Here is a 26,976-nt window from a genome sequence, read left to right as displayed (position 1 = left end):
GCTGCTGCACATGTGGTCCTCGGGGCCGTAGTCACCGTTTACCGCTGCCGTATCGAACCCAGGCACAATACGAAATACGATGGAGCGTATTGAACTCCAGTCGGGCGGCCGGCGGCTTGACATTCGTCCGCAATTGTCGCTGTCGCGGGGTAGCAGCCGGAACAGTTCGATCCGACCACGTGAGCGCCTTCTGGATACATCCCTCCCAGCAGGTCCATGGCCGAGCTTTCATCGGCGATCGATGGTGGGATGTTTGCACTTCCGCTCTATCACTGCTCCTTCGTTTGGTAACAACCTCTCAAGCCATTTCCAGTCTTGAGCCAGCAAGAGTAAGGAAGGCAGAAAGCTCTTGACGATTTCCCTGATGCTGTCCGTGTCTTGAAGGCCTCGTTGTGCAGCTAGTCTGCAGATGACCCGGTGGAAAAACGAATCCGCGACTTTAGCGGGGGACTCGGCTGTTCTGTTAACCCATACAGCACCCATCCAGCTAAAGAAGATGAAAGCATTCTCATGACGCGATGTGAAAGCCACGGGCAGACTTCTCGAGAGCTCGAAAAGGTGACTGAAGTACCTGTGTAACATCTCGAAGATGATCGTGCCTCGCGGCCAGAATGACTGACCAGCGATTCTTAAATCGGCAAGATTCGTCACTTGCCATAGCAAGAGTCCGAGCGTGAGGCAGGCACGGACGAGCCACTGTGCTTGCGTTTCCAGGTCCAACTTGAGAGCAAATGTCGGTGCGTCGATTACCTGCTGAAGTTCGAGAAGATAATTGGTGGCCCACAGCTGCATGGCGGCATTGGCGACTGTTACGTAGCTCCAGATCTCGTCCGGCTCAACGTATATCTCGGGATCTTTTGTTGCCGACCAGAGAAAGAAGCACTGGTGAGTGCCAAGGTAGGCTTGCTGTAGAGGGGTGTCGGCAAGTGACGGGTCCAGACATGTAGACATCTTTTCACGAAACGTCTGGAATTGCTGTAGAACAATAGGCCGAAACGCACTCTGACACGACCCAAGCCACCCCTCGAGGTCAAATATCGACGGCGTAAATGTCAGTTGCGCACGTACCAGGTCGTAGACCAACGCTTGGCAGAGGACATCCGAGTTGAGGGAAGCAAATCCATATCGATCAGTCTGTCGTTTCATGAGCCTCTGCAGCATTTCTCCATGGAAAGTGGCTTCCGCAAAGCTGTTGTCGTTGACGGCAGCAATGAACAACGCTTGTGCCATTGCAACCACACTGTCCTCAGAAGTAACAGGCGGACCTGACTGGGCTGCAGTGATTGTGTATTGGTCGGGGTCGAGGGTCTTTAGCTTTGGATCAAGCATTTCGATAGTCGCCAAAGGCGTGCTCGTGGCCTTGTGTACTTCGGCCAGACTAGTTCTGAGCTTCGACATGGTCTTGAGCTTCATCTCAATACTTTGTTTTTCGAGGTCGGGACTCTTCGTGAGCGTGGCAAGCGCAGATGCGTATGGTAGCAGGATCGTGATGGCCATTGCATCATCGTCTAAAGATTCAGTTGGGTGGAGCATCCATTCGGTACAGAACGCACTCCTGATGCTCTCAGGAAATGGATCAGGCAGCTGGATATGGGATGCTGGGACCCAAACACGGCTCACGAAGTCAAGAAGCTGGTTCAGCTGCGGTGAGATTTGGATGGCCCGGCAGTTGAAGGGATCCGAGCCGCCGTGCCATGCTGGGGGGATAGACAACGGACGACGCGACTGAGGTCTCCGTGGCTCATTTTTGGTTGGTGTTGAAGCTGGAGGCCGTTTTTGCCGGTCGAGCTGTCGCTGATGAGCTATACGGGCTGCATGAGCCCTAACCCGCGCTTTGATCAGTTCCTTCTCCCGCGTGTTCGCCGTGCGTTGCTCATTCCAGGAGATGAACATGTTAGCATCGCTGATTAATATGCCTTGACTGACGCCTGGACGATCCTCCCGCTGAGAGAGTCGCCGAGCAGCACCGCGTCATCAGAAAGGATACATCAGATGATGACTGAGTCGGCTCGTCTATACAGAAGTCGTCTTTGCCCATCGAGTTGGTGTGAGGGGAGTTGAAGGTTGGCTTCGGAGCGGATCAAAACCGCGCCGGTCTTGGCGTAATACATTAAGAATCACTCGCTGTTCTGGGCACATTGGATATCAAGTGCTGAGCGATTCCATAGTCAATGGACCCCCGAGAGAGCATGTGCTACCCAGGCCGCGCCCATTGCCCCTCGAAAAATGACGGGTAAGATTAAAATTGCGTGAAGAGAACCCGGAATGATGTCCGGATGAGGTCAATCGTTAGCTAGGCATCGTCCACAGCTGACCGGCTGGCGGCCGCGACGAACAGATTCAACGACGAGTTGCCGGGGCTGTTCATCGCTCGCACTAGCCGTTTCCTCAACGCCTGGTCGAAGCGCGCCTTCTCTTCGAGTACCCAGCCATCCGTGGCACTCTTTTGCTCCTGTTGTGTCCAGCTTGAGACCTCATCTACGTTCCAATCCCCAAGTACACCCTCCCACGACCAATCAGTCAGCTCCAAGTTCTGGCCCTGAGGTCCCATCCGTGCACGCAACTCTGCCAAGCTGTCGTTCCGGATGGGCAAGGCCGTCCGGCCCACAATCCGCGGCTGTATCGAGTCCGCAGACTCGGTAATCTTTTGGCGCCAGGTGAGACCCCAGCTCGTACATACTAAGCTCCCTCCGTCTTTGAGTGTTCTTCTGAGCGCATCTAACATCTCAGTTGTCTTCGCCTCGTCAGTAACCACATGTAAAAAGACGTGGCTGAACCCCTGCCCAACTTGAGGCCCTGTCTCGCCTTCACTCAACAATCGTGTCTCAACTGTTTCCCAACCCGTCTGCGACAATTGACGGTCACTGATTGTTTCCCACAGTGCATCGACCTCGGCTTGATCCCAAGACGTCACGACGATCTTGCGCGGCCATTGATCGCGGGACTGCTTAGCGCAGAGGGCGTGGAGGAACGGGACAGTCAGGCTACTGAACGGGAGGTAGACGGATGAAGACGATGTGAGTGGCGATAGCCATTTCGAAAGAATGATGTATTCTGCCAGCATGTGCAACGGTGAGTGCTCGTAAGAGGATTTCGATTCAAGCACCTGCTGCTTGATCCAACGTTCCTCGTTATTGGACGCAGTTTGCCTACTGTCTGCAGGGCAGAAGATGGCATTTGTAGTCATTGACAGCAATAGCTCGGCTCCCGATACTGATGAGAGAAGGCACTGCAGCGTACCGCATCATGAAGCGACTGGAAAAGTTCCGATTCTTCCAAAGTCATGCTTAGATGATTCGCTTGGCTTCTGTGCACTCTCAGCGCTACGAAGTCTAAACCCTGCACCGGTAAAGAAACCCTGCCTAGACATTTATGAGACCCATATATCTGACACCAGGGCGTCCTGATTGTTCCTCTCGAGACCAGTACCATGTAGGTAATTCAGCTGAATGCCATGCTGACATCAGCACGATAAAGCTAGCGCTGCAGAAGGCTACAGCTCCCGACGCGGTGAGCCTCAATCACGTGGTCCTCTAGCAATTTTGTAAACGTTGTGCAGTGAGTGGTAGGTCCTGCTGCCTGTCTGACTCTAGGTGTATCTGCATCACTCAGCGGGCCCTGCCTCAAGAAAGTGCTCATGATCACTTGCTAGTGCAGGTGTTGACGCGAGTTGACTTATGATTGTACAAGCAAACACTGTGACATGGATTTAAGTGTGATATGCATTTGTTCAAACAGCATCATAGTATGCAACTTGGTTTCCATTGTGTTTGATCATGCAGCACGTATACACATATTATGCCCCAAACATGTTTCCAAAAGAGAATTGTCCCTTTTCAGCACGGGACGAGAAGTTTTGGTCTGATGTGTTGGACCAGTAGCGAAGTCGGCGAACATACAGCACGAGGCCTGCTCAGACTACAGCGATCCCATATACTGGACAAGCGCGTACTACCACACTTTCCCCCAGACACGCCGTTCGGTGGGACGACAATGCAATGTCCGACCCGGCACCACGGACAGACCGCCACACTATCGACATCCCGCACATATCGACAACACGAACACGTCGCCGCAAGGCCAAAGTCATTACTCAATCACCACAGATCCGACCTCCGCGGCCTTTTTACACAGACCTACAATACGACCATATGGTTTACGCAACGAAATACGACCTTGACAGTCGTCACTGTCTCGATTCATGCCTTTTCGTATCCAAGATCAACCCTGATCCGGGACACGATGCTTTGTTCTCTAGATCATTGTCTGGTGACAGAGTCTGTCCAATCACCATGAGAGCTGGTGACAAGAATCATTCATTGTGACGGCAAGTGAATCGCAGCAGGGAATTGATAGCCGCTGATACGCTGGATACATTCAGTGACAAGCCTCATCTTGCGGAACAGCCTGATCACCTGCCGTGGTGACAGTCGCGGCATGAAATTGACGGCTACTGATACGCTGGATACATTCAGTGACATGTCTGATCTTGAAGTGCAACCTATTCACCTGCCCTGGTGACATGCAGCCGTCAACTATAAGATATAACTTATAGATACTCTTCTTCTTGAGTCTCACCAATCGGTTTGATCCTAGCAACGACACCCAGCATAGCATAATCAAACGCCTCATCGATTCCAGTCGAAACCAAGAGTCAACATGCTGTCCCAAGCGTCATCCTCCGTCGGACTCTCACAACCACTCTCGAGCTCGCCGCAACCTCTAAGTCCTCTATCCAATCAACCGAGATCGCCAACCCTACTGTCGATCCCTGCGGAGATTCGAACCCGAATCTACCAATACGTCTTCGACGGTCAGCGATATGAGGTCAACCGTGTTCAACCAACCGACACGTCTCTACGCGGTCCAGTCACGGCCATCCTTCAAGCCTGCTCCCTGACCTACAGAGAGGCACTATCTCTGCTAGCGCCACGAGTCACAGTGGTAGCCCGTACCTGGACTGGTATCGCGTCACTGACCCACTTCAAGTCGGCCCTCATTCCCAAGGACCATGTTCGCCGCCTTGAAGTCGACTGTGGAGGTTCTGCATCGGCAGAGATCGCCGCACTCACTCGGCAGTTGCCAAGCCTCGAGTCTCTCAAGATCCTGCGTGGAACCTCCTTGGTTCGAACGCATCTCCAATACCTCTGGCTTGCGGGCGGCATCCACCCTTTGGCGCCTGAAACTAGTCGCAACAGGCTGGCGTTAGCAATTCTGGGGTCTGTCCGACCTTATGAATCATACGTCGTTGATATCCTACGTGCGCTCGACCATATCGATAGGGAGGTCGACTTCACAATCGAGTGCAGGGTGCGCGTCCGCTCCTGGTGGGGCAACTACCCCGAAGTGGAGGCCGGAGTGGTGAGGCTGTGGCCCAGTGAAGGGCATTTGGAGTGGCATGTGTTGCATAGGATGATGTACATGGACTACGAGGAAGAAACCGACGATCCCGATCAGGAGTCCACGTACACAACGCCTCAGTGGTGCTGAGCATGAGTCGGGTGCTCTTCGGGTCGGGGTTTCGAGGTGGTAGGAGGTGGTACATGGGGACAAAGGCTTGCGCGGGTCAATGGAACGGAATATTATCCTTTATGAGTTGCACATGCGTCTCTTATAATCAGAAAAGAAATACAGAGGTCCCTTATTGAGTATCAATGACCTTTGTTGAGGTCAAGTATCCGCCAAGACTTTCACTGCCTGACATTACTAAAGAATTCCTCACCCCGAACCATGCCACGTATAGCGCAATGTTTCCGCTTACACGAGAGCTATTTCCCACGGGTCAGAGCCGATACACCAATCATCATCCACAAGCTTCTGGCCGTGATTGGTCATTGTAACCGAAAAACCCCCTGCTGTCATCCGCGAACGAGCTCTTGGCAGTTGGCCGAAGACTGCCACCGGACTAGTAAACGAGCAAACGTTGGATTGTGTGAGACGGGCTACGCAAAGGTACATGTCATTGAGGCCATAGGACTGGTGGACTCGTTCAAGCTGGTTTGGGCCTTACTGCTAGAGCGAATGGGCAGTGTTACTGGCTATACCAACATGGATGGTCCCCTGAAGGAAGCCATCGGCTGAGATTGAAATATGCCTTTATCTTCCTGTTGTTTTCGTCGTTGTATTGTTGTGCAACGACACGATGTGTGTTGAAATGTGTAGTCAGAGCCTCGCTGCTGTCTTATCCCCAGGACTCCTCGATCTCCCTCTCGAAATACGCCACCAGATCTACATGCACCTCTTCGAATCTGCGGTACTCCTAGTCCAAGATCGTCAACATGACTTCTCCCAGACACCATCGTTCGAGGTTTTTTCAAGCTGTCTCGCAGACAAGTCCTCTTGGCCCACCGCGATTCTCACTACATGCGGCTTGCTGCGGGAAGAGGCAAGGCAGTATCTGTATAGGGAGGCTGAGATTGTCTTTCTGAGTAGGAGACTGATGCTGAAGTCCCTCGACAATGGTCATCTGTTTGGTCTACAGCCGTCTCAGTGTCGACAGCTGGCTCTGTGCTGTGACTTTGCTATCGATCGACAGCCTAGTGCACGGTCGGTTGTATCAGAGTTGTTGGGCGGGTTTCCAGCGTGCAAGAGGCTGGTGCTGTGGCCGTATGACAGAAAGTCGTTTGTCAGATTCGATTGTCAGGAATGGAACGCTGGATTGATGTCAGAGACAGAGACGAGAGAAAGAGTGTTCGAGATACTAGCGAAGAGCTGGTTGGGCATGCCATGGATGAAGACACTCTTACAGTATGACCATCTCAGAAGTCCGAGTGCTATGGGAGGAGTGAATGTCTTGTGTCGGACTGCCATCATTGCAACAAGCAGTGACATCGAAAAGATGGATATAGGCGTAAGTCTGTCCAGAAACAGGCTGTGGCCGTGATCTGAGAGTGGTTGAGTGTGCTCTAACTGGTGCTGGCTGACACGACTCTAGTATCTGGAGTTCAGTCTGCAACGCCAGGTCTTAACTTGGGTCCATAACGGCCGCCTGACTTCAAAGGAAAACAGGGATCTAGATCTACAGACTTCGAACGACTCGTACGACTTCGAGGTCCAAGCAGCAAGAGATTGACTACCCTCCATATCACGTTGTGTCCGGCTTCAAGATCGTTAATGTACAGTCTACGTACGCTTTTCTCGATGCGCATACGATGCCAAGAACGGGAACGACTACTCGAGCCGGGACTGATGCCATGTCTCTGCATGAGAACGACGCAGCAAACGAATGAGCTATTCCAGCTTCCCAAAATGGCAAGTTGTCGTGTGCCTCTGTGCAGGCTCAGGATGTCGTGACGTGTAAGGGCGCTAAAGGTCCGCATACCCCTACGAAACTTGAATTGTTTCATGAATGGTCTGGACTATTGGCTGCGCCTCGTTCTCTTCACTGCTGCTCTGAATCACTTTCAGATTTCGACAAAACAGTGCGAAGGTATGACTGCAGCGATGAGATATTCAGGAATCGTGGATCTCTCTGTCTCTGCTCGACTTTGATGACAGTCTTCGACAGACTTTGCCGTGAGTGCGTGCGATTCGCGTCGTTTTGCTCCATGATTCGCGAGCGCCGATCTTGGAGCCTCGGATGTCGCCTCGCAGGTTCAAGAAAAAGCTACGCCTTCGTCAAGCATGCCGCGCGGCCTTGTCAACGCGTGTAGCATTTGCTTGAAGGCAAGTAGAAGCGGGCACCCGACCTTGGCAGGGGGCGGAAAGCCTTGGCGAGAAGAGCCAAGCATCTTCCCGGGGGCTTGGAGGCCATAGAATGCCGCTCGCTTGATATCTGGTGCGGCTCCTTTCTATCTTGGTATTGCTAGACACAACATGGACGCTGATGGGAAGGGCACTTCCGCGGCATTTCCAAGAGACTATCGTCAGTACTGAGCCGGCTATCCAAGGGAAATATGGCATTGGCAGGCCTGTTGGCGCGTTTGGCGCCCTGCGCTTCTACATGCACCGGGCGGCATATGGATGTTTTGGTGGTCCTGTGTGTCGGCTTGAGATTGAGGTGACGACTACCTGCCTCACGCGGCTTGGTCTCAGGAGTGGTAGGTGGTGATCCCCTAGTCTACAAGATGTACTCTACAGACAGCCCTCGCCAGCGTTCCTACTCTACTTCCTTTGTCTTTCTTTATTTTGCATTCTTGTTTTGACACTTCACACCACTGTTTGGCTGCTGGAACAGCTACCCGTTTACTTCGAACCTCTCCCTTACCGACCCAATTACCCGTGGGAAAGCTGAGCTGTACTCCCACACCACCATGCATTCATTCGCTATCCTCCTCGCTTGCCTAGTGACCGGCTCACTTGCAGCTCCTGCTGGCGTCCGCCTCGTCCGACGTGTGGAACTTGCGACCGACACAGTCCTCGATCTTACCACTCCACCGGTCGCCATTCGTGATGCAACCAGGTCTAAGCGCGGCCTGCTCGCGGCTGCCCTACCTGCAGCTATCGCTCAGGCCAAGGCCTCTCCCGTTGCCGCAGCAAATGCTTCTGCTGGAGCAAGCGCCTGTGCTGCCGCTCCCGCTGCGGCTGGCCAGGCTGCTGCGGGAGGGGAGGCCGCAGCTGCGGAGGAGGAGGAAGTCCTTCTGGATGCAGCCTTTGGTGAACAGGTTGCTCTTGAGGGCGGTGACATCAAGCAAGACGTGCTATACCCTCCTTCTGTAAGTATACTTCCAACAGGAGAAAGTGTGATACAGTACTGACATCTGCTAAAGCCGGCTGGGGCATTCGAAGTCGAGTTCCAGAATAGTGCTGGCAGCACTCTCACCGTGGTAGAGAACAAGACGCCAGCTGCTCCTCCAGCTGGGTTTGTTGCGGTTGAGCCCTCGTCCTTCAATGTGCAGCTGGCGGGTGGTGCTGCCGGTGGCATCACCCTTCAAAAGATTGATTATTTCTTTGACGTGACCAGTAAGTTCCTTTCTTCCTGTGGCGAGTACGAATGGGACTGATGTGGCCCAGACCCTGCTATTGCAGCTCTAGACCTTGCCACGACCCAGGTCGGCAAGCTCTCTGCCGACGGATGCTCTTTCGCCATCGAGCAGGGTGAACTCGAATTTGAAGCCGACGAGAACGAGCTCACTCTCACTGTCGACGACCTTAACGGCGAATGGGGTATCTTTATTCCTGCTGCAGGCCAAGCTGGTGCGGCCGCAGCGGGCGGAGCAGAGGCCAACATCGCTGCAGAGGCTTCAGCAGCTGGAGTCGAAGAAGAGCTGGAGGTCGAGGGAACTTTTGACACTCCTATCGCTGTGGACGGAGGCAACGCTAAGACCGACATCGTTTTTCCAGGCAACGTAAGTGGCACACATTCAGTTGCCAAGGCCTCCACACTGACGCATAATAGGTTGCAGGCGAGTTCGAAGCCGAATACAATGGCACTGCCGCAAACGCCATCACTGTGACACAAAATAGCTCCCCTGTCCCTCCACCAGCAGGCTTTCTGTTCGTGGACCCGACGACATTTGTAGTCTCAACTCAAGATGCAACCGATCCGGCCACCGACACCGTCAAAATTGATTACTTCTACAGCGAGGCCGTCAAGGCCAGAATCGACGTTGCACAAGGTGTCATCGGCAAGCTGGATGCTGCAAGCGGTACTTTCGTGACTGAAGGCCTCGGCGAGTTTGAGGTTGAGCTTGAGGAGAATGAGTGGACCCTGACTGTGGAGGATCTGAACGGAGAATGGGCGATGCTAGTGCCGCAAACCGCAGTCCTTGCGTGATTCAGTTGGCATCTAGCTGCGGTGGTATCTTGAAAGCCTGGATACCGATAGCCTTAAGCCATTCTTGAGTCGGGTTTCGATCGAGGCGTAGCGTGCAGTTTAACGCGTCTATGGATTGCTCGGAAAAGCCGGAAGGCAAGTATCGAGTCGCTTTAAGACCTTGTGACCGAATATACCAATGTTCGTGTATTATACGGCGTTCCCTAAATCTACTTTTCCCAGCCTGGACCTAGCATTCCATCTTCCGGATCAATGTAAGGACTGTGAACCGCCCGCATAAGAACCTATTCGGGCGGTGGAGGTAATTAGGGGCGTCTCGGGTTGTGCAGGATCCTGCATCTCTGGACCTTTATGAAAGCAGGTTTCAAGATTCACGTCTCTGGGCCCTAATCTTGTTCGAATCATTTTCGACGTTGGGACACTGCTGGCTCTCATACTGGCCACCACTCTGGGTCTCGCTCATTCGTGACTTCTTATCGTCATACTCATGCTTGTTCTCAAGATCACGGTCTGTGCTGCCGAGATAAGGGTGGTAGATAATGCCCCAGACACCAAGCAGGTAGTTCTCTTTCCTCGCAGACACTGCGTTTGTGTTTCGACTTTGAAATTTATGCACGTTTTCTTTTGGCCAGTTGTGACGTAGAAGATGAATGGTCGAGCGTTCGAAGCATGGCATTCAGCGTACAGCCTGATTATGTATGGATAGAGGGTTCTGGTCATATCATACAAGTATATGCCTCAACGGTCTTAACCAAGAGATGCCGTGGTGTCGTCTCCTCGAATAGCTCAGCATGGTTGAGTGTTGGCAGATACACAACTTCTAGCTGCTCAGCTCCAGTCCACTCTTTGCTCTTCCAACCCTCTTGAGATCTTCGCTGAGGGGTCTGACGGTACCACTTGACCTTCTGATCGCTCCTGCTCAAGTACGTTCCCAAGGTGTTGACATCTGTGATGATGTCCTGCCCTGAGAGAAATACCGTGACTCTCGTGTCTTTTGTCCGGCCAGCCTGATTGAAGTGTAGGTCCAGATCCTCACGCCAGAGGCTACTCTCCAGCCAGCGGAAGTTCCTCGTCAACGTCCTTGCAACATCCGAGTCCATGCTCGCAAAGTACCACAATTGCCATTCACTGGCCGTGGTCGGTTGTCGTCGCAGAAAATTCCACGCCACATCTGGTGGATGGAAGCTGAACGCAACGGGATCAACGAGAATCATGGGACCGATCCTGGCCTTCGCTTCGGCATGTCTAAACATATGAGCTGCCAGGGCAGATCCATATGAATGTGTAACAAGCACGCAATTCTCCCAGTTGTGGTACTGCAATATGCTGAGCACTTCCTCTGCAATCTGTTCTGATGGTGGCAACGGCGCGGTAATGCGGTTGCATACTGGAAGTACCTCCAACGCAATCATTCCCACACCCTGCTGCCGTGGACTCAGCATCAGATCCTTGAGGAAGGGGAGGTAGAAATGCAAGCCGACTCCAATGCCATGTACAAATAGCATGGGTAAGTGACCGTTCTCTCGCGCTTTCTTAGTATGCTCACGATACCAGTAGCTGAACGCCCCTGAGGGACTCTTCTTGCCGAGCACAGAGAGCGGCCTCAACGGAAAGCTCCTCACGGATTCCGCACTTCTCGCGTACAAGCTAAAGCCACGCCACCACATTCCCACAAATGCAATCGTGTCCACGATGCCAATAATGCCATACCACATCAACGGCCGCCGCACTAGCCGCACAGGCTCCTCCCTTACCACCAGGCCTTCATTCCCTGTCGCCCCCTCGGGAAATTCGTGCCCCAGCACCTCCTCTGTGTACTGCACATACTCCTCCAACTCCCCCTCATCAACCATCAACCCCTCAGTCTCCTTACCTCCATGAAGCGAATATCGGCCCCAAAGCCGCCACCTCAACCACCGCTTCACATCCTCGCGTCCCAAACTCTCCACCGGCGCCCCGTAGAAATACATCTGCACATAGCGCCGCGGCTCCGGTGTCGCATCCCACGACCGCACCAGCATCTCACGCCGCTGCGCGCGCGTCTTCAGCGGCGCATAAGGAGCTGCAGGGCGGTTGATCCACCATTTCCGTGGCAGGTGCACGAGGAGGAAGAACAACGCCTCGGCGAGCATGTACGCGTCGAGCATGAAGAGGAATGGGGCGCCATAGCCGCTGGGCGTCACGAGCAGGCGCACGACGATATAGATGACGCTGATGGGGGCGATGGCGCAGAGGGCGAAGATGCTTAGGCGGATCAGGAAGCGGTTGGTGCGCGAGTCTTTGAGCATGGTCGGCTGTCAATCAGAAGAGTAGGTTGAATAGCACGGAGGCCTCATCCAAGAGGGCGCCGAGGTTCTATTCGCGAAGATTGCCGGCAGCCTGGAGTGAATGACGTTGGGATAGCCTTAGAAGGCGTCCGCTGGGCTTGGCGTGCGAGGTCCTTGAAGTTGCAGGATCCGTTTGAGTTGGAGAAGTTCAAATGCCGTGTTTCGGGTTCACGCTGCTGGAGGAGCCCTATTAGAGATCTTCATTTGACGATTCCTCCTTCGCTACTGATTTGATGCTTGTTGGTTCGCCTGGTACCGGGCCAATCTCTGTGGTTGAAGAATGCACAAAAGGATTGAGGATCTTCAATGCTTCCCATTTCCATTCCGAAAGTAGTGTAATCTTTTGTATGCAAATGCACGATGGCTATGGTATACATGATATTCTGTAACACGCTGAGCGATGTGCAGCCATCTTGTCCTCCCCGCGCCATGACCTTGACCGGCACTTGGCACATTTTGTACTGTCCACGATGGATCTGGACACGCGCCTCCTGGTGCGATCGCACAGTCAACTCTTGTCCTCCAAGACCACGGTTCAACGTCAACCGGTCCAGTTTAATCCACCGATACCTTACCTCCCAGACCCTCAAGCGTGGTCTTGATCTTCTCGGCGTCCTCCTTAGTGATACCTTCCTTGAGCATCTTGGGCGCACTCTCAACAAACTTCTTCGAATCCACCAACGAAAGTCCCAGCATGCCCTTAATTTCCTTGATAATCTTAGGTTTTGAGGCTGCCTCAAATGACTCGAGCTTGATGGTGAAGAGCGTCTTCTCAGCGGCAGCCGGCGCAGCGGGCTCGTCTTCTTCTGCCGCAGCAGCGGGGGCGGCTACGCCACCGGCGGCGGTTGGGGGAGCGAACGAGATGTCGGGGATATTGAGACGGCACTGTAGGTTTAGTCAGTGCCAGGTTCAAAAGCAAGGGCACTTCGAAAGGAGCAGAGGGGGCCAGGAGATGCAGCCAGGGGAGATAGCAGTATAGTGCGCCGCCCGAAAATCTGTGACGTGCACCAGCAGTTCTGGGAAGGTCTGCTAGACATGTTCCACTCCCAAAGCCCCCAGTAGTCCCTGTTTGTGCATACCTTCAGGCTTTGAACCAGGTCTGCGGTCTCGAGCAACGTCAACGTGCTAATCTGGTCCACTATGCCAGAAATCTTGGGATTGACTGCTGCAGCTGCAGCGTCTGTACTCTGCCATCTTCGCTGCTGCCGCCTGGATGACTGTGTTGATGAAACGGAGTTGACGCGGAGGCACTGCGAGGATAGGGATCGGTTTTGAGATTTGCTCGAAAACTGCGCGCAGCTTCTGCGGAAAGCAATGGTCGGAGCAGAGGACGCCATTGTGTCGTATATGGCGACAGACGATAGCGATCGCGAAGTTACGTGGTATTAGACAGGCGCTCGTGACGCTGGACAAAAAAAGTCTCGCGAGATTCTCGAGCTTCAATGTCGATGCAGCCCGTCATCCCAAACAGGAAAGACGTCGGCTGCGCGAGGCTAACAGCTGGGGGTTCAGCCTCGTTATGGCTTGGCAATCACATCATGAATGCCAAGACCACTGAATTGACCTCCTTTGCTCGCGTGAGCACTGTACCAGCAAGAACCCTCTTCCTTGCCCTCTCCAACTCCGAGTATGCTTCCCTGGACGCTTAAAGCCCGGCCACCATCAGGTCGAAACTACGAAGATACCCTAAACGAACACTAACATCCGCTCAAAATTGACCGCTTGGCTGCCCACCATGTCAGATGCTAAAGATCCTGTTCACCGCATTCATGCTCCTGGCAGTGTCCAAGCTCTCGCGTTGGATAACGACATTCTGTTTGCTGGGCTACAAGGGGGGATCGTTGCCGCCTATTCCCTTGATACCTTTGAGCTGGTGTCCTCCGTTCAGGCCCACGAAGAAAGCGTCCTCGGTCTTCATCTGTGTTCGCGGCACGACCTTCTATTCAGTACCGGCGCCGACTCTATAGTCAATGTCTGGTCTACACAGTCATTGCAGCCGCTCTACTCCCTCCATTCCCACTTCGAGGTTGGGGACATCTTCTGTATCAGCTACTCTTATCGTACACGGGTTGCATTCTTTGGCGCGCAGAATGGGAGCATTGGGTGGTATCAGCTCCATGACCAACGTAACGGCGACCATCACAATGCCCATTTCAGCCCTGGTACCCGGAAACACCGCTTCTTTGACTCACTTGGCCCAGGAGGGTCACAAGATCCACTCCAGCTAAGAGGTCCTAACGGAGCTCTCAACGCTGGTGGCCACAGAGCTACAATATCGAGTGATCACTATCATGCTTACGGACACAAAAGCTATGTGTACAGCATGCTCCTTGTCAAGGGCCTGTTCCAGCACGACGATGAGGAAGAAGTTCTCATCACTGGTGGGGGTGGCGGCACCATCAAGCTATGGAAGATTGAAGACTTAAACAATGGAGGACTCCTCGAGCTCTTCAAGTTCAAGAATAAAGACTCTAGTGTACTGAGTCTCAGCTATTCAGGGACATTTTTATACGCCGGAATGTCGAACGGTTTCGCTCACATCTACAACCTCTCCAGCTGTCAACTGGTTCAGAAGCTGAATGTAGGCTACGGACACGTCAGTCAAATCCAGATCAGCTGTGGATCTATCGTCTGTGGAACGAGTGCGGGATGGCTCAAGCAGTACAACAGCCAGTTTGCTGAGACTGCATGTTGGAAAGCTCACGACGGTAAAATTCTCGCTTCTGACCACGAGCATATGCCGACTCGCAAGATATTCGCAACTGGAGGAAACGACAACACTATTGCGCTCTGGGATACCAAGGACCCAGCCTCGAAGTCTGTCGCTCAAGCTGCGCAGAGTGACGACGATCTGCTGAGAACCCTGCGTAAGTTCGTCACATATCGTACGGTGTCTAGCAGCCAACGGTATGCCAGAGAATGCCATGAGGCAGTCAACTTTCTCCGGAAGCTTTGCAGCGCGTTTGGAGCCACAACGACCCTCCTGTCGCCAGGCGAAGGCGTGAGCCCAATTCTCCTTGCTAAGTTTACGGCTTCTGTGGACAGCAACGACAGCAAGAATGTTTTGTTCTATGGCCACTATGACGTTGTCGATGCAGAGGTACCGGCACCAGGCTCAACGAGCACCTGGAATGGAGATCCATTCAACATTGAGCCTTTGAATGGCTTCTTCTACGGCCGTGGTGTCTCTGACAATAAGGGACCTATTCTTGCGGCTGTCTATGCTGCGGCAGACCTGGCTCAGCGGGGGCTCCTGTCATGTAACGTGTCTTTTCTCCTTGAAGGAGATGAAGAGGCTGGGTCCCGTGGATTCCGCCCGACTGTACAGCAGCATCACGAAGCGATTGGGCCCGTCGACCACATATTACTCTCGAATAGCTATTGGCTCGACGATCACATTCCTTGTCTAACCTTCGGGATGCGTGGTGTTGTCCATGCGACAATACAAATCGCCTCCGATCGACCAGATCTACATTCCGGCATGGATGGAAAGTCTGTGCAGCACGAACCGTTGAAAGACTTGACGGTGCTGCTTGGAAGTCTTCTTGGTGGTGACGGAACTGAGATCACCATTCCAGGCTTTGACAACGCAATAGACAAGCTTACTGATACAGAAGCAAACGTCTACAAAAGAGTTGCCTCTTCGTTGTTGGAAGGACATCCTGAGATCAAAAGCCAGCAAGAATTTGCACAGTCTCTGATGCAACGGTGGAGATATCCCAACTTGACAATCCATCAGATATCGGTTCCTGAGGCCAAGACTGCCGTGACGATCTCCAGAGTGGCTCTGGCGACGCTGTCGATCCGCATTGTCCCTTCTCAAACTGCTGAGGATGTCGCACAGGGCCTAACCCGCCATCTGGAAGACCGTTTCGCAAAGCTCGGTGGGACTAATAAGCTGTCAATCGGTATCACCTCCAAGGCCGACCCATGGCTCGGCAACCCTCATTCACCTTTATTCCAGGCTTTGCGCTCCGCGATTGTCGACGTCTGGTCTCCTGCTACTGAAGCGGGCGGGCGATCGTTCCCAAACTCTGGCACGGCCACGCCTACAGCGAGTGATACCTCAACAGCCCGACCACCTCATCGCCGAGCTTCCGTCCTCGCCAGTCATGGTACGTTCACCACGTCCAACACACCGCATGAACCACTCTTCATTCGGGAAGGTGGGTCCATTCCCGCGATCAGCTTTCTGGAACGCGAATTCGGTGCCGATGCAGCCATGTTCCCAATGGGCCAAGCTAGTGACAATGCGCATCTGGACAACGAACGCATACGAGTCGAGAACCTCTACAAAGGGCGAGAGGTTCTCAAGAAGGTCTTTGCCATGCTCTGAGAAACATCTATACGATCATTGCCAAGACTTTCACCCTCATGTGGATGGCCCACTCAGGAGCATTAATGATACAGTGAAGATCGAGAATAAAGCAGTGGTAAACAGTCTTTGAAGGTGTGTCATAAAACCATGCAAGACAACGAAGGCTCTAGAAACTGGGTGACATTATCGGAGCAGTCTCCTGTTTCCATCAGCCTCGCCAGTGACCTTTAGGCAGGCACCCCGCCAAGACCGAGACTTATTACTGCAGATCGATCCTACAATCTGGAGTTGTCGTGACCACGTTTTCATCCCTTCTGACTTCCGTTTTCGAAAGAAAGCCTTCGTCGTCAACACATCGTCAGTAAGATCTCCATCCCGTTACAAGAAGCATGAGACACTGACCACCATCTAGAAATAGGTTTTCCCTTACGCAACATCTTTCCCTGTCATCCACCGCACTTCTTCGTCAGCATGGACTTGTTCTCCGCAATGATGGGCGAAGATCTTCTCATTTCCGGCGACTTCAGCGACTTCACCCTCCACTGCGGAGGCACATCGTTCAAGGTTCACCGGTCATCCCTTGCGCCCGTCTCGCCCTTCTTCAAGGGCCTTGTTGGAACCATGTTCAAGGAGGGTGCAGAGAAAGAGGCTATCGTAAAGGAGACAACTCCAATTGCTCTCGCTATGATGCTTCGTTTCATTTACACCGGGCGCTATGAGGATGCTCGGGATTTTCGAAACATCGGCAACATCTTTCCAGGCCTCGGACCCTATAGAAGTCCAGGAGATTGGAAATTGGACAAACCAAAATCTGAGTCACCAGAGGATAGCCCTGATCACAAACAGTTGAATGCTCAAAATCTCAAACGTAAGCATGAGTCGAAACTTCAAGAGCAAAGAAATTCAGTCCGACTCTACGAGCTGGCTTGCCGCTTCATGATGCCACGACTGGCTGAAAAAGTCGCCGCTAGTCTTGTCAAAGACTTCACGTCCGCTACCACCCGACCTGTGGAAAACCACCCATTTGACTTGAACTCTGCCGACGCTGCCACGCTACTGACTGACATCTACGACATCGAAGGCCTCCACAGAACCCCCGGTATCCAACGACTCCACACAATGGTCATGGCGAAGTGCATTCATTACAGATGGGCTGTGTGGGGAGAAAGCGACAACGAGACCGGGATCATGAAGACCATCCTAGGACACGACGAAATGCATCGCGACTGGGAGATGGGCGTCGAAGTTTGCCAAGCTGCTCCGTCAGATCAAATCCGAAATTTGAGTAAGAGTGGCTTGGGTTTCTTGACGTTGCCGTTGGAATGACCTTGATTTAAGCACACCCAGTGGGGATGATCGCATAAGAGACCGAAGTTTTGGGTAGTGTGTCGATCAAGCGAATTTCTGGACACATTGGATGATCGCATTGGAGCACCCAATGAACCAGGACAGTACATGAGAGCACGGCGGCACAATCGTGGCGATGGAACCTTGATGTGGCACACTGCTACGCATCATGTAAAGCATCAGGTTAGCCGTGACTTGGACGCAACATGCGGCAGAGGTAGACACGACAAGTCAGATACCTCCCCACGAGGCAAAGATCTCCACGGCTTCACCGTCTTGGACAACGACAATAACATGCATAGCATGAACACCAGTGGCACAGCCGCGATCGTCGATCATCTAGTTTTCGGTTCGTAGGCGCAGTTGCGGGCCTCGTTGTTGCGAGCTCAATGATGAGCAAGAGAGGCAAAAAAAGGTCTCTAGCCATCGCTTTGATGGCTAATGACATTGACACATCATTCATTACCTGGCAGGATAGATTAACCTGCTCAGACCCCCATCGTAAAATCATGCTCGATCCCGGGCGTCACGCTGGCCATGAACTTCAAGAACACTACCAAGTACTGATCCACCCTGATTGCCACGCGCGCCTCGTCCTCCTCCTCCTCGCCCTGCTCCAGCACCTCCCACTCATCGCCACCACCGCCCGCGGCCTTCACGCCCGCCTCGTGGCCTTTGCGCGACCCGTCTTTCAGGCCTAGACGTGACGTATCGTCTATGAGGCCCTCCATTCCCATAGTCGCGCCACTTGCTCCCTGTAGATCTCCTTGCTTCGCCTTCTGCAGCCGGAGCTTGAGTGCCGCGTCGGCGCGGTCGAGGAGGATCTTCATCACGGAGGCGTGTTTACAGGGGTGGATGGACGCCATCTTGACCGAGTTGTCGAAGAAGGGGAAGTCCTCTAATGTGACGGTCTTGTCTTTGTAGTCGCCAACGATGTCCTCCATCATGGCCTGTGGTGGCAAGGGTTCGGAGGGCGAAAGATACCCTGATAGCCAGAAGCGTGGCGTGCGGTAGTATGGAGTATACGTGATGTAGAGCGTATATGTACGTAGTGGTCTGTGAAGTGTCAGTATATCTGCTAGTAGGGTGGAAGCTGGTATGGACATACGCTGCGCCGCCTTGAGTCTTGTCGCGGATGATTGCCTCGTTATCGTCATCGTCGTCTTCCATGTCTGGAATATCGTCGTCTTCCTCTTCGGCTTTCTTGCCAATGGTCCCGCTCTCGGTCATTGTCCGCACCTGACCGCGAAGTTGTTCTTGCTCCTTCTCGCTTGCACCACCGGTCCGAAGCCAGCCTTCGTCATCGCCCTCCTCATCTGGACCGCCCAAGAAACCGTCACGTACGAGGTCGTCGGCGGCGCCGCCTCCGGACGCGAAGTTGTCGTCGAGGCGTCTATGGCACGGTACGCCTCTCGTGATCAGGAACTGCTTGCCTTCGGGAAGGTAGTTGACGCGGCGGGCGGGGGAGGCAGCATCGGACCATGACCATGACGGGAATTTATATACTATGTAGTCTCCAGCGAGAAGAAACTCTTCTGGTGTGATTTGGCCGGTGTTGCGGAATGTGGAAGTGTGTGATACAGGGGCGTAGCGGTCGCGCACCTTGTCGAGGGCCGAGTGTAGGAGGTTCATGGCGGGGGTGGGGCAGGCGCCGGACGGTACTGTGGTGGGTTTCTGAGGGTGAATGGAGATAGAGAGGATAGATGCCTTTGATATAGATAGCAAGGGAAGACTGTCGGATGGGTATGGTAACAAGAAGTGACTTGAAGAGTACGTGATCACTGGACTCGAGCGTAGGCTTCGAAGGCCGCCTGACGTTGATAGATATGACTCGTACATGATTGCCAATCGTGGACCTCATGACTCGAATAACGGAGATCTGTTCCGGTCGCCCCACCTCCGCTTCATCTTCCGAACAGCTCCTATCAGCGTCAGGCAGATCTGAGATACTATGGACTTTTGCAAGCTATTGTGGCTTCAGCGCTCGAGGCTCATTTCCGTACTTCCATTTCGGAATCTGCGCCCAAATGATGTGGCTAGCTCGAAGCAGCTCCGGCTTTGTGGCGTTCCAAAAGCTGGAGCTGCACGTCATGACATGACGTGGGAGTCTATTCCGGAATTTGACTCCTAGCTCCAGGTACCGACGGATTGACATTGGTGCTTGTGACACAGCTCGGAACTACAAAACAGTCTTTCGTGCTTCTTCATTGCCACGACCTGCTAACTTTAACCACTCTCTTCAAAATGTCCGCCATCAGAACCGTTCCTCGTGTAGCTCGCCCAGCCCTACGATGTCAAGCTCGGCGAGGGTTCGCGCAGTCGGCGCGTCGTGCGCAAAACGCGAAGCCTGAGACGCCAGCTGGAGCCGGTGGCGCGTCAGGCGCAGTGACAGGAGGTCTAGTAGGCGGCGCTGTTGCTGTCGTGATCGGGGTAAGCTCTCCAGCTGTTGGCGCAAGTTCTGGTTAATTGATTGACGCGTACTGACGGCGGTGACCATAGTATACATGGTACTCGCTCTCTGGCGCTAAGTCAGCCGTCGGCACAGTCTCGCAGACCAAGAAATATCTTGACGACACTCTGAAGAAGACGACTGAGAAAGCGCCTAATCCTAACGAGGCTATTCAGTGGCTCCGGCAAACAGCGAGCGGTTATGCTGGTCTCATTCCCGGTGCCCAGCAATATGTAGACTCAACATTTGATGAACTCGACCAGATCTCCAAGGAGCACAAAGATGAGGTCAACAAGATCGTTCAAGGTTCTTACGATGAGCTCAAGCAGATCACCAAGGAAAAGGGTGCCAGTATGGAAGGCCTAATGAAGGCGTGGCAGGTACTTCAATCCGCGGCCAAGCAAATCGGCTCGCTTGCTGGCGACGTTGGCAAGGACGTTTTGAACCGACATCCAGAAGTCCAGGACAAATTCGGTGGTAAATTCAACGAGCTCAAGCGCATGGGCGATCAGTACGGCCCCGAAGCCAAGAAGAAGGTAGATGAAACATGGAACCAGGTTCAAGATGCTCTGAAGGGCGGCATTGGCGTCGGCTCGCTCGACCAAGTTCGCAAGATTATCGAGGAAAAGATTCAAGATGTGCGTCAAATTGGCGACCAAGCTTGGGATAAAGGAATGGAGCAGGCAAAGCCGTATCTCGACAAGAGCCCGCAAGTCAAGGAGTTTGTCGAGAAGAACAAGGACAAGCTAAAGAACTCGAACCTCAACGAGCTGTGGGATCAGGTTCAGCAAGCTGCTCAAAAGGGCGACACGGCCGACCTGGAGAAATTTGCCAAGGAGAAGGCTGACCAGGCCAGCCAGCACTTTGGCGGAGGCAGTCTCGAGCAGTACTTCAAGATGCTACCGAACAGTGGCGAGATTGGGTCCAAATTCCAGCAGCTGAAGGAAGTCGCCGACAAGCATGGTGACAAAGCGCAGAAGCTGTTGCAGGAGACCTTCGATGAAGTGAAGAAGGTCCTGGAGAAGAAGGTTGATGAGGGCCAGAAGATTGCCGAACAAGCCTCCAAAGATGCGAAGTGAGGCACTCCCGTAGGTCATACTCGGAGAAGTCTAGCTCAGGCGAAGGAGATGCCAGCGCCGATTCATCTGTGGTCTCCTTGAAATCCACTAGCTTAGTCATTAGCCCATCAGTGTATGCTACATCCTTGTTGTCGCTTTAAGCCAACGTCCATGAACCCGAGTACGGTAATGGCCAAGCCGCGGTGTAGAAATAGGGCGTGCGGAGAACGCGCGTACCAATCAGAATACCCGTCCCAAGACTCTACTGCCTGGACCCCCAATCTCTTCTGTCCCCAAGCTATATCTCCTGCCTTGACTTGCAAACATTCTTGAAGTACGTATCTCACCACAAGCACCCGCAGCAAGTATGTCGCCATCACCAGCTCCCGAGACCCACGAGGGTGTCTGCGCCTGCGGCCTCATACGCTACCGCCTCACCGGCCCACCCCTCTTCGTGCACTGCTGCCACTGCCGCGCCTGCCAGCGCGAGAGCGGCGCCGCCTTCGCCGTCAACGCCATGTACGAGTCTGACCGCGTGCATCTCCTCCCCAGGCCCAGCACCGACAACTCCACTTCCACCACCGCCACAGCCGAGCTCGACACGCACGACCTCCCCACCCAAAGCGGCAGGCCCCAACGCCTTTCCCGCTGCCCGTCCTGCAAAATCGTGCTGTGGTCGCTGTACGGCGACAACAGCGACTATGTGCGCTTCATACGGGTGGGTACGTTGGCGGAGCCGGGGGTGATGCCGCCGGACGCGCATATTTTTGTGGGGAGGAAGGCGCCATGGGTGGTGTTGCCGGAGGGGGCGAGGGTGTTTGATGAGTTTTATGATCGGGAGGAGGCGTGGCCGGAGGAGACGAAGCAGAGGATGGCCCAGGTGGCGGAGAAGAAGAGGAGGGATCGAGAGCCGGTTAAGGGGATGGAGGGCGCGAAGATTTAGAGTAGAGTTGCGAAAGGTCGTGTTTTGGGGGGTTGGAGGCCTCCTGGGACTGTTTTCGACTGGTTGCTGCAGTCTCAAAGTAGGTATCCTAAAGTTGCGTTTTGAAGCTCGGAGTCCTCCCAGAGATTCTATCGTGTCGGCCAAAGTAGGAGCTCGAAAGTCGTACTTTTATTGATCGGAGGCCTCCCGGACCCTTTCTTGTGACAGCCAGACTATGAGATTCAGGGCGCAGCATACGATGCGGAGGCCTTCCAAGCTCCTTGTACTACGGCCGAACTACGATTTTGAAATTGTATGAAAAGGTTCCCAGGCCTCCTGGTAATACTTTCAGTTGCCGATTGATTGACTATTGAAGTCTCATCATGAGGACTCGGGGCCTCCTGGGACTTTCAACTACGGACTCCTCTATTCAATCACCTGGCAATTCATCTCTTCAACTTCTTCACCATGTTATTCAATGACCCCCCCTCCTGGCGCACTGCATATCCACCATACTCCCGAACCAACATATCCTGCTCCATATTTAACGTGACCACACCCGTACCTTGAAGCTCCTGCTCCGTGAGCACGTTGTAGAGCTCTGGACTCGCCCTGAGGATCACCCGCGGCGACGGCATCCTTATCTTTCCAAACTAGGAGCGGAGGCGGTAGAGAGCAGTGGCGGCTTCCTTGAAGGGATCCATTTGCTCGATCATGTCAGCGAGCAAGTAGCGGCGCTGGGCATCGTCGAATGTGTCAATGTGAGTCGTCAGCAATGCTTGAGACGGGTTCTGTCTGAGGAGGGTGGTGCCGACCTCGCGAATAGTGAGCAAGAGCTGCTGGAAGCTTGGGAAGATCTTGACGAGTCGAGAGGCGGGTGGGGCGGTCTCGGTGTGTTTGTCTAGGACACAGGATAGGCGCGTGATCCTAGTCAAGTAGATGGGCCGGTTCGGACTAAGTATGTGACGTGATCAAGTACTGTCTGAGGGAAGCCATGGTTGGCGCCGTTGATGAGGAACTTGATCGTGAGATTCTGGTGGAAGATTTTGATACCTTTAGCGCAGATCTGACAATAGTTGTCGAGAAACGCCTTGGCTTTTGAGAAGCGCACAAAGGGGTCGAGGATTTGTGGGAAGATGACGAAGGTTGTGCCATCATACTTCTGCTGTTTGCGTACCACTCGTTCTTCGAACAGCAGAACCTTCCGCGAAGACTTGTTCGTAGATCTTGATGCGGACCTCCCACGGTAAACCATTGAAGTTGAAGATCTTGCGTGGATTGTACCAATCTGTCAAGGAGGTATGACTGGTCGGTGGCTGCTGCAAATCGTGTGGCCGAGTTTTTGCGAGTCTTTTGGAGATGCGCTGCTGAAGATCGATCTTCTGAAATTTGCTCACTCATGGGCAGAAGTAGGCGGAGCCATAATTATAGTGTACGATGACCAGCCCCAAAATCACTCGAGCTTGCTCTGTTCTTGGCAGGAATCTGACAAGACGGGATGCAGAGACAGCATGAGGTGCACAATGTGCAACTTAATCCGCAACATTTTGTGACTTCTGCACGGAACATTGTATCGCCTTACCTAGAGTTCTGTATACATGAAGAGGGTTAGCGCAACCTGGGAAGTGAATGTGGAAAGTGTGCAGTTGTCCTTTGTTTATAGTTGTTGGTCTTGCACAAGGCAAAATTTCTGAAAGAGGAAGTTAGCAAGTTAGGCGACCGCCAAGCAGCCAATCACACTTCCACCCCACAGCTACCTCAACCTCTTGTTAGAAGCTACTTGTTTCTTCCTTAATCTGTTTTATGCAAGCTGTCAGCTCCGTCTTCGATCCCCACAATCGCTCTCCTGCTCCAACGACTCGCCTCGCCAGACCTGACCTCAGAACGCTTCGACCTTGGTCCATCTTGCCATCATCCAAAATGCCAAACCTTATGGATCTCTCAGCCGAGGTCCGCGTCTCAGTGTACGAGAATCACTTCAATGGAGGCATGCTACAAGTTCCGAACCCATTCTCTGAATATTCGACTTGGAACCTGGCCACGAAGAAGACGATCGCGAATCACATTCGTCTCACTCCAGCTCCACCGCGTCCACACTGCGGCCTTCTTTGATACTGTCCATCTTGTGGACATGCCGCACCATCTTCGAAGAGGGGTCTTCATCTTCTGCGCGGATTGCGGATGGGTACCATTGCCATCAAGTCATATGGCGATCGATAGCATAACTCACTTCTGTCTCTATTATCACATCCCGGGGTGCATGGAACCGACATTGTCGATGATCTTGATAGATGCGACTACTATCTTAAGAGCTTGAGACACGTCACGATTTACTGTGATGCGGGTCATGCGGATAGCTTCTTCCACATGCTCAAGCTTCCAGGATTCAAGGATCGTTTAGACAACCGATCCAACCCGCGTCTGGCTAGCACAGATTTCAGTACAGGCGGAGTCTTCGATATTGTACGTGTTAAGGCAGATCTAAACGGGGACTGAAGCTAACGGATCCTACAGGACCCTCTCTGCAATGAAGACTCCCAGACTTGGAAGATTTCCACTAGACCTCGCACTTGCTTTCTCTTGACGCCCGCCATGAATGCAGCCGTGTATGAATCAACGACATCTGAACGTTAATAGCTACCACACGGCTGAGATGTATCGACTATCCAGGACGATATCGACAAGATTCGAAACAGGCTGGCAGCATATGGGTTTTGCTGCAGTGGAATTTCAGGTCAAGGCTTGCTGCAGGTTGAACATAGAAAATCTCTATAGCTAGATTGCAAATGTCGCAATGCATACATGGACTCCTGCATCCATCTATATCCTCACTTCCTCCACTTGTGGCTCTTGAGTTATCGCGTAATCATACAGCCGCTGCACCGCCGCACACGCCGTCTCCATCTGCGTCTGCGCAGTGGCAGCCCCTACATGCGGCAAGCTAATGACATTATCATGTTTCCACAACCGCTCGTACCTCCCCTTCGTAGGCGGTTCCTGCTCATGACAATCCAGCCCCGCGCCCCAAATCAACCCATCATCCAGCGCCCTCACCAAAGCCTCCTCATCCACAATCCCCCCTCTTGCAGTATTAATCAACAGCGCATTCCTCTTCATCCCCCTCATATCCTCATACCCAACCAACCCCCTCGTCTCTGGCGTCAACGGCACATGGACCGTCACCACATCACTCACCTCCAACAGCTCCCTCAAGCTCCTCACCCTCTTATGCGGCACCTCCGCCCACGCCCCCTCCGCCATGTACGGATCATACGCCACAATTTCCGCCTCATACCCCCCGCAAAAAATCCCCGCCACCGTCTTCCCAATATTCCCCATCCCGATCACGCCCACCGTGCAGCGATGCAGAATCAACCCACCACACTCCTCCTTGCGCACCACCTCCCCGCGATCCACCTTGACGCTAATACTGCGTATCTGCCGCGCCAGCCCGGCCGCCAACGCCACCACCAATTCCGCGACCGCGCGCGCATTCACGCCGGGCGTGTTGAGGACCTTGATGCCCCGCGTGGCGCAGGCGGAGGCGTCGATCTTGTCGGTCCCCACGCCTTGCTTGCCGATGGCTTTGAGATGGGGGGAGGCGGCGATGTCAGAAGCCGTGACGTGAGAGCCGCGCACGAGGAGGTAGCGGGCCTGGTCACGCCAGGTGGCGTGGGAGGGCGAGGTGGGCGTGATTAGGTTGAAGAGGCTGTGGGCGAGGGCGAGGGCGGTGGGGTGGATGGTGTCGAGGAGATAGGCTGTGGGCTTTTGCGAGGAGGAGGAGGGGCCGGAGGGTGGGGTGACTGCTGAAGGGGCCATGGTTTTGGTTGGGGGTGCTGTCGCTGTTGGCCTGGGTGTGGGAGGAGGAAGGTCGTGGTTAGGAGGATGTCTAGCATGCGATACGTTTGTAAGCCACGGTGTTCGTGTTTGAAGATGTTATTTTGTCACTGAGCGGGCGGGTGGGCTTTCAGGCCGTCCGGGTATATATTAGCCTGATCTCACGCGTCGTCTGGTCACCCGCCCGGAAAGGCGCCGTTCCTTGGGCAATTCTCCATGACTGCCGCGACTATCTCCGTGATGGTGATCTTCAGATGCCGCGGTATGAGTCTTTGCACTGGTGCCATTTGACTTGTGGCGGGGGTACGCTGCTACCTTCGGTGGTGGGGCCCGAAGGCTCCGAGCTGTTGGTCTCGGGCCAGCTCCGAAGATGCTGCGAATGCACCATCTGCCGCTGCGACAACAGTGATGATCGCCCGTCGCTTTCCCTAGAGCTGTAACACCTCTAGCATGGCTCCTCCGCACCGGTCAATTGTGCCGATGCGGGTCTATCGGACGGCGGCTTCGTGGAGGTCGCCCTGCTTGCGCGCCAAGAGGCAGTGAAATGCCTTTGTCTCTCCGCAGGGCTTGGCATCAAGTTGTGTTTGGTGTTGGGCTGCGTCCATCGTTCAGATCGGAGGACGCAGACCTGAGGAGATCGTTCTATCACCAAGTATATGCGTGTCGCTGCGGCTCCGACAGCTGACGTTCAACTTGACACCAGCTGGACTCTGTGGGTTGCTGTTCATACTGAACCATGTCACGGATAGAGCACTGCACCGATGATTGAATGGGTTTAAAGAGGCTGCTCAGCGATATGTGATAGTCATTGACACTATTGATAACAGGTCAAGGATAAGTCGATCGATCATGTCTCAAAAGCATGGAATTCATTGCTCTGCTTATGCTGATCTTGTTGGTATAGACCAGTCACTTCGTAGTCTCGTACGCTTGCATTCCGTTCTTCGCATCGCACTCATGACATTGATCTTCCTAGAGCCCTCGTGTACCACGAGCACGGTAC

The 26,976-nt window shown here is 53.6% G+C and overlaps 11 protein-coding genes across 11 annotated transcripts; 6 read left to right on the top strand and 5 right to left on the bottom strand.

The window, feature by feature from the left end:
• Nucleotides 1-228: 228 nt before the first annotated feature.
• Nucleotides 229-1,893, bottom strand: HMPREF1541_06042 (uncharacterized protein; the record flags this gene model as incomplete). Its single annotated transcript, XM_008720379.1, has 1 exon — nucleotides 229-1,893. The coding sequence occupies one exon, from the start codon at nucleotides 1,891-1,893 to the stop codon at nucleotides 229-231; it is 1,665 nt and encodes a 554-aa protein (XP_008718601.1).
• Nucleotides 1,894-4,659: 2,766 nt separating this feature from the next.
• On the top strand, nucleotides 4,660-5,490 carry HMPREF1541_06041 (uncharacterized protein; the record flags this gene model as incomplete). Its single annotated transcript, XM_008720378.1, has 1 exon — nucleotides 4,660-5,490. The coding sequence occupies one exon, from the start codon at nucleotides 4,660-4,662 to the stop codon at nucleotides 5,488-5,490; it is 831 nt and encodes a 276-aa protein (XP_008718600.1).
• A 2,762-nt stretch (nucleotides 5,491-8,252) lies between these two features.
• Nucleotides 8,253-9,715, top strand: HMPREF1541_06040 (uncharacterized protein; the record flags this gene model as incomplete). The annotated part of the gene is made up of 4 exons (XM_008720377.1): nucleotides 8,253-8,654; nucleotides 8,709-8,901; nucleotides 8,953-9,287; nucleotides 9,338-9,715. The coding sequence occupies 4 exons, from the start codon at nucleotides 8,253-8,255 to the stop codon at nucleotides 9,713-9,715; spliced, it is 1,308 nt and encodes a 435-aa protein (XP_008718599.1).
• A 364-nt stretch (nucleotides 9,716-10,079) lies between these two features.
• HMPREF1541_06039 (uncharacterized protein) lies at nucleotides 10,080-12,003 on the bottom strand (the record flags this gene model as incomplete). Its single annotated transcript, XM_008720376.1, has 2 exons — nucleotides 10,080-10,297; nucleotides 10,443-12,003. The coding sequence occupies 2 exons, from the start codon at nucleotides 12,001-12,003 to the stop codon at nucleotides 10,080-10,082; spliced, it is 1,779 nt and encodes a 592-aa protein (XP_008718598.1).
• Nucleotides 12,004-12,597: 594 nt separating this feature from the next.
• On the bottom strand, nucleotides 12,598-13,379 carry HMPREF1541_06038 (ribosomal protein L7/L12; the record flags this gene model as incomplete). The annotated part of the gene is made up of 2 exons (XM_008720375.1): nucleotides 12,598-12,927; nucleotides 13,122-13,379. The coding sequence occupies 2 exons, from the start codon at nucleotides 13,377-13,379 to the stop codon at nucleotides 12,598-12,600; spliced, it is 588 nt and encodes a 195-aa protein (XP_008718597.1).
• A 398-nt stretch (nucleotides 13,380-13,777) lies between these two features.
• On the top strand, nucleotides 13,778-16,378 carry HMPREF1541_06037 (uncharacterized protein; the record flags this gene model as incomplete). Its single annotated transcript, XM_008720374.1, has 1 exon — nucleotides 13,778-16,378. One exon carries the CDS (start codon nucleotides 13,778-13,780, stop codon nucleotides 16,376-16,378), a length of 2,601 nt encoding a protein of 866 aa, XP_008718596.1.
• Nucleotides 16,379-16,852: 474 nt separating this feature from the next.
• Nucleotides 16,853-17,686, top strand: HMPREF1541_06036 (uncharacterized protein; the record flags this gene model as incomplete). Its single annotated transcript, XM_008720373.1, has 1 exon — nucleotides 16,853-17,686. The coding sequence occupies one exon, from the start codon at nucleotides 16,853-16,855 to the stop codon at nucleotides 17,684-17,686; it is 834 nt and encodes a 277-aa protein (XP_008718595.1).
• Nucleotides 17,687-18,195: 509 nt separating this feature from the next.
• On the bottom strand, nucleotides 18,196-19,339 carry HMPREF1541_06035 (uncharacterized protein; the record flags this gene model as incomplete). Its single annotated transcript, XM_008720372.1, has 2 exons — nucleotides 18,196-18,763; nucleotides 18,816-19,339. The coding sequence occupies 2 exons, from the start codon at nucleotides 19,337-19,339 to the stop codon at nucleotides 18,196-18,198; spliced, it is 1,092 nt and encodes a 363-aa protein (XP_008718594.1).
• A 612-nt stretch (nucleotides 19,340-19,951) lies between these two features.
• Nucleotides 19,952-21,235, top strand: HMPREF1541_06034 (uncharacterized protein; the record flags this gene model as incomplete). The annotated part of the gene is made up of 2 exons (XM_008720371.1): nucleotides 19,952-20,137; nucleotides 20,207-21,235. The coding sequence occupies 2 exons, from the start codon at nucleotides 19,952-19,954 to the stop codon at nucleotides 21,233-21,235; spliced, it is 1,215 nt and encodes a 404-aa protein (XP_008718593.1).
• A 346-nt stretch (nucleotides 21,236-21,581) lies between these two features.
• On the top strand, nucleotides 21,582-22,157 carry HMPREF1541_06033 (uncharacterized protein; the record flags this gene model as incomplete). Its single annotated transcript, XM_008720370.1, has 1 exon — nucleotides 21,582-22,157. One exon carries the CDS (start codon nucleotides 21,582-21,584, stop codon nucleotides 22,155-22,157), a length of 576 nt encoding a protein of 191 aa, XP_008718592.1.
• Nucleotides 22,158-24,956: 2,799 nt separating this feature from the next.
• Nucleotides 24,957-25,955, bottom strand: HMPREF1541_06032 (uncharacterized protein; the record flags this gene model as incomplete). Its single annotated transcript, XM_008720369.1, has 1 exon — nucleotides 24,957-25,955. One exon carries the CDS (start codon nucleotides 25,953-25,955, stop codon nucleotides 24,957-24,959), a length of 999 nt encoding a protein of 332 aa, XP_008718591.1.
• Nucleotides 25,956-26,976: the final 1,021 nt, after the last annotated feature.

The sequence above is a fragment of the Cyphellophora europaea genome (assembly GCF_000365145.1).
Source record: "Cyphellophora europaea CBS 101466 unplaced genomic scaffold supercont1.5, whole genome shotgun sequence".
Taxonomy (NCBI): domain Eukaryota; kingdom Fungi; phylum Ascomycota; class Eurotiomycetes; order Chaetothyriales; family Cyphellophoraceae; genus Cyphellophora; species Cyphellophora europaea.
This window is presented reverse-complemented; position numbering and strand designations above follow the sequence as displayed.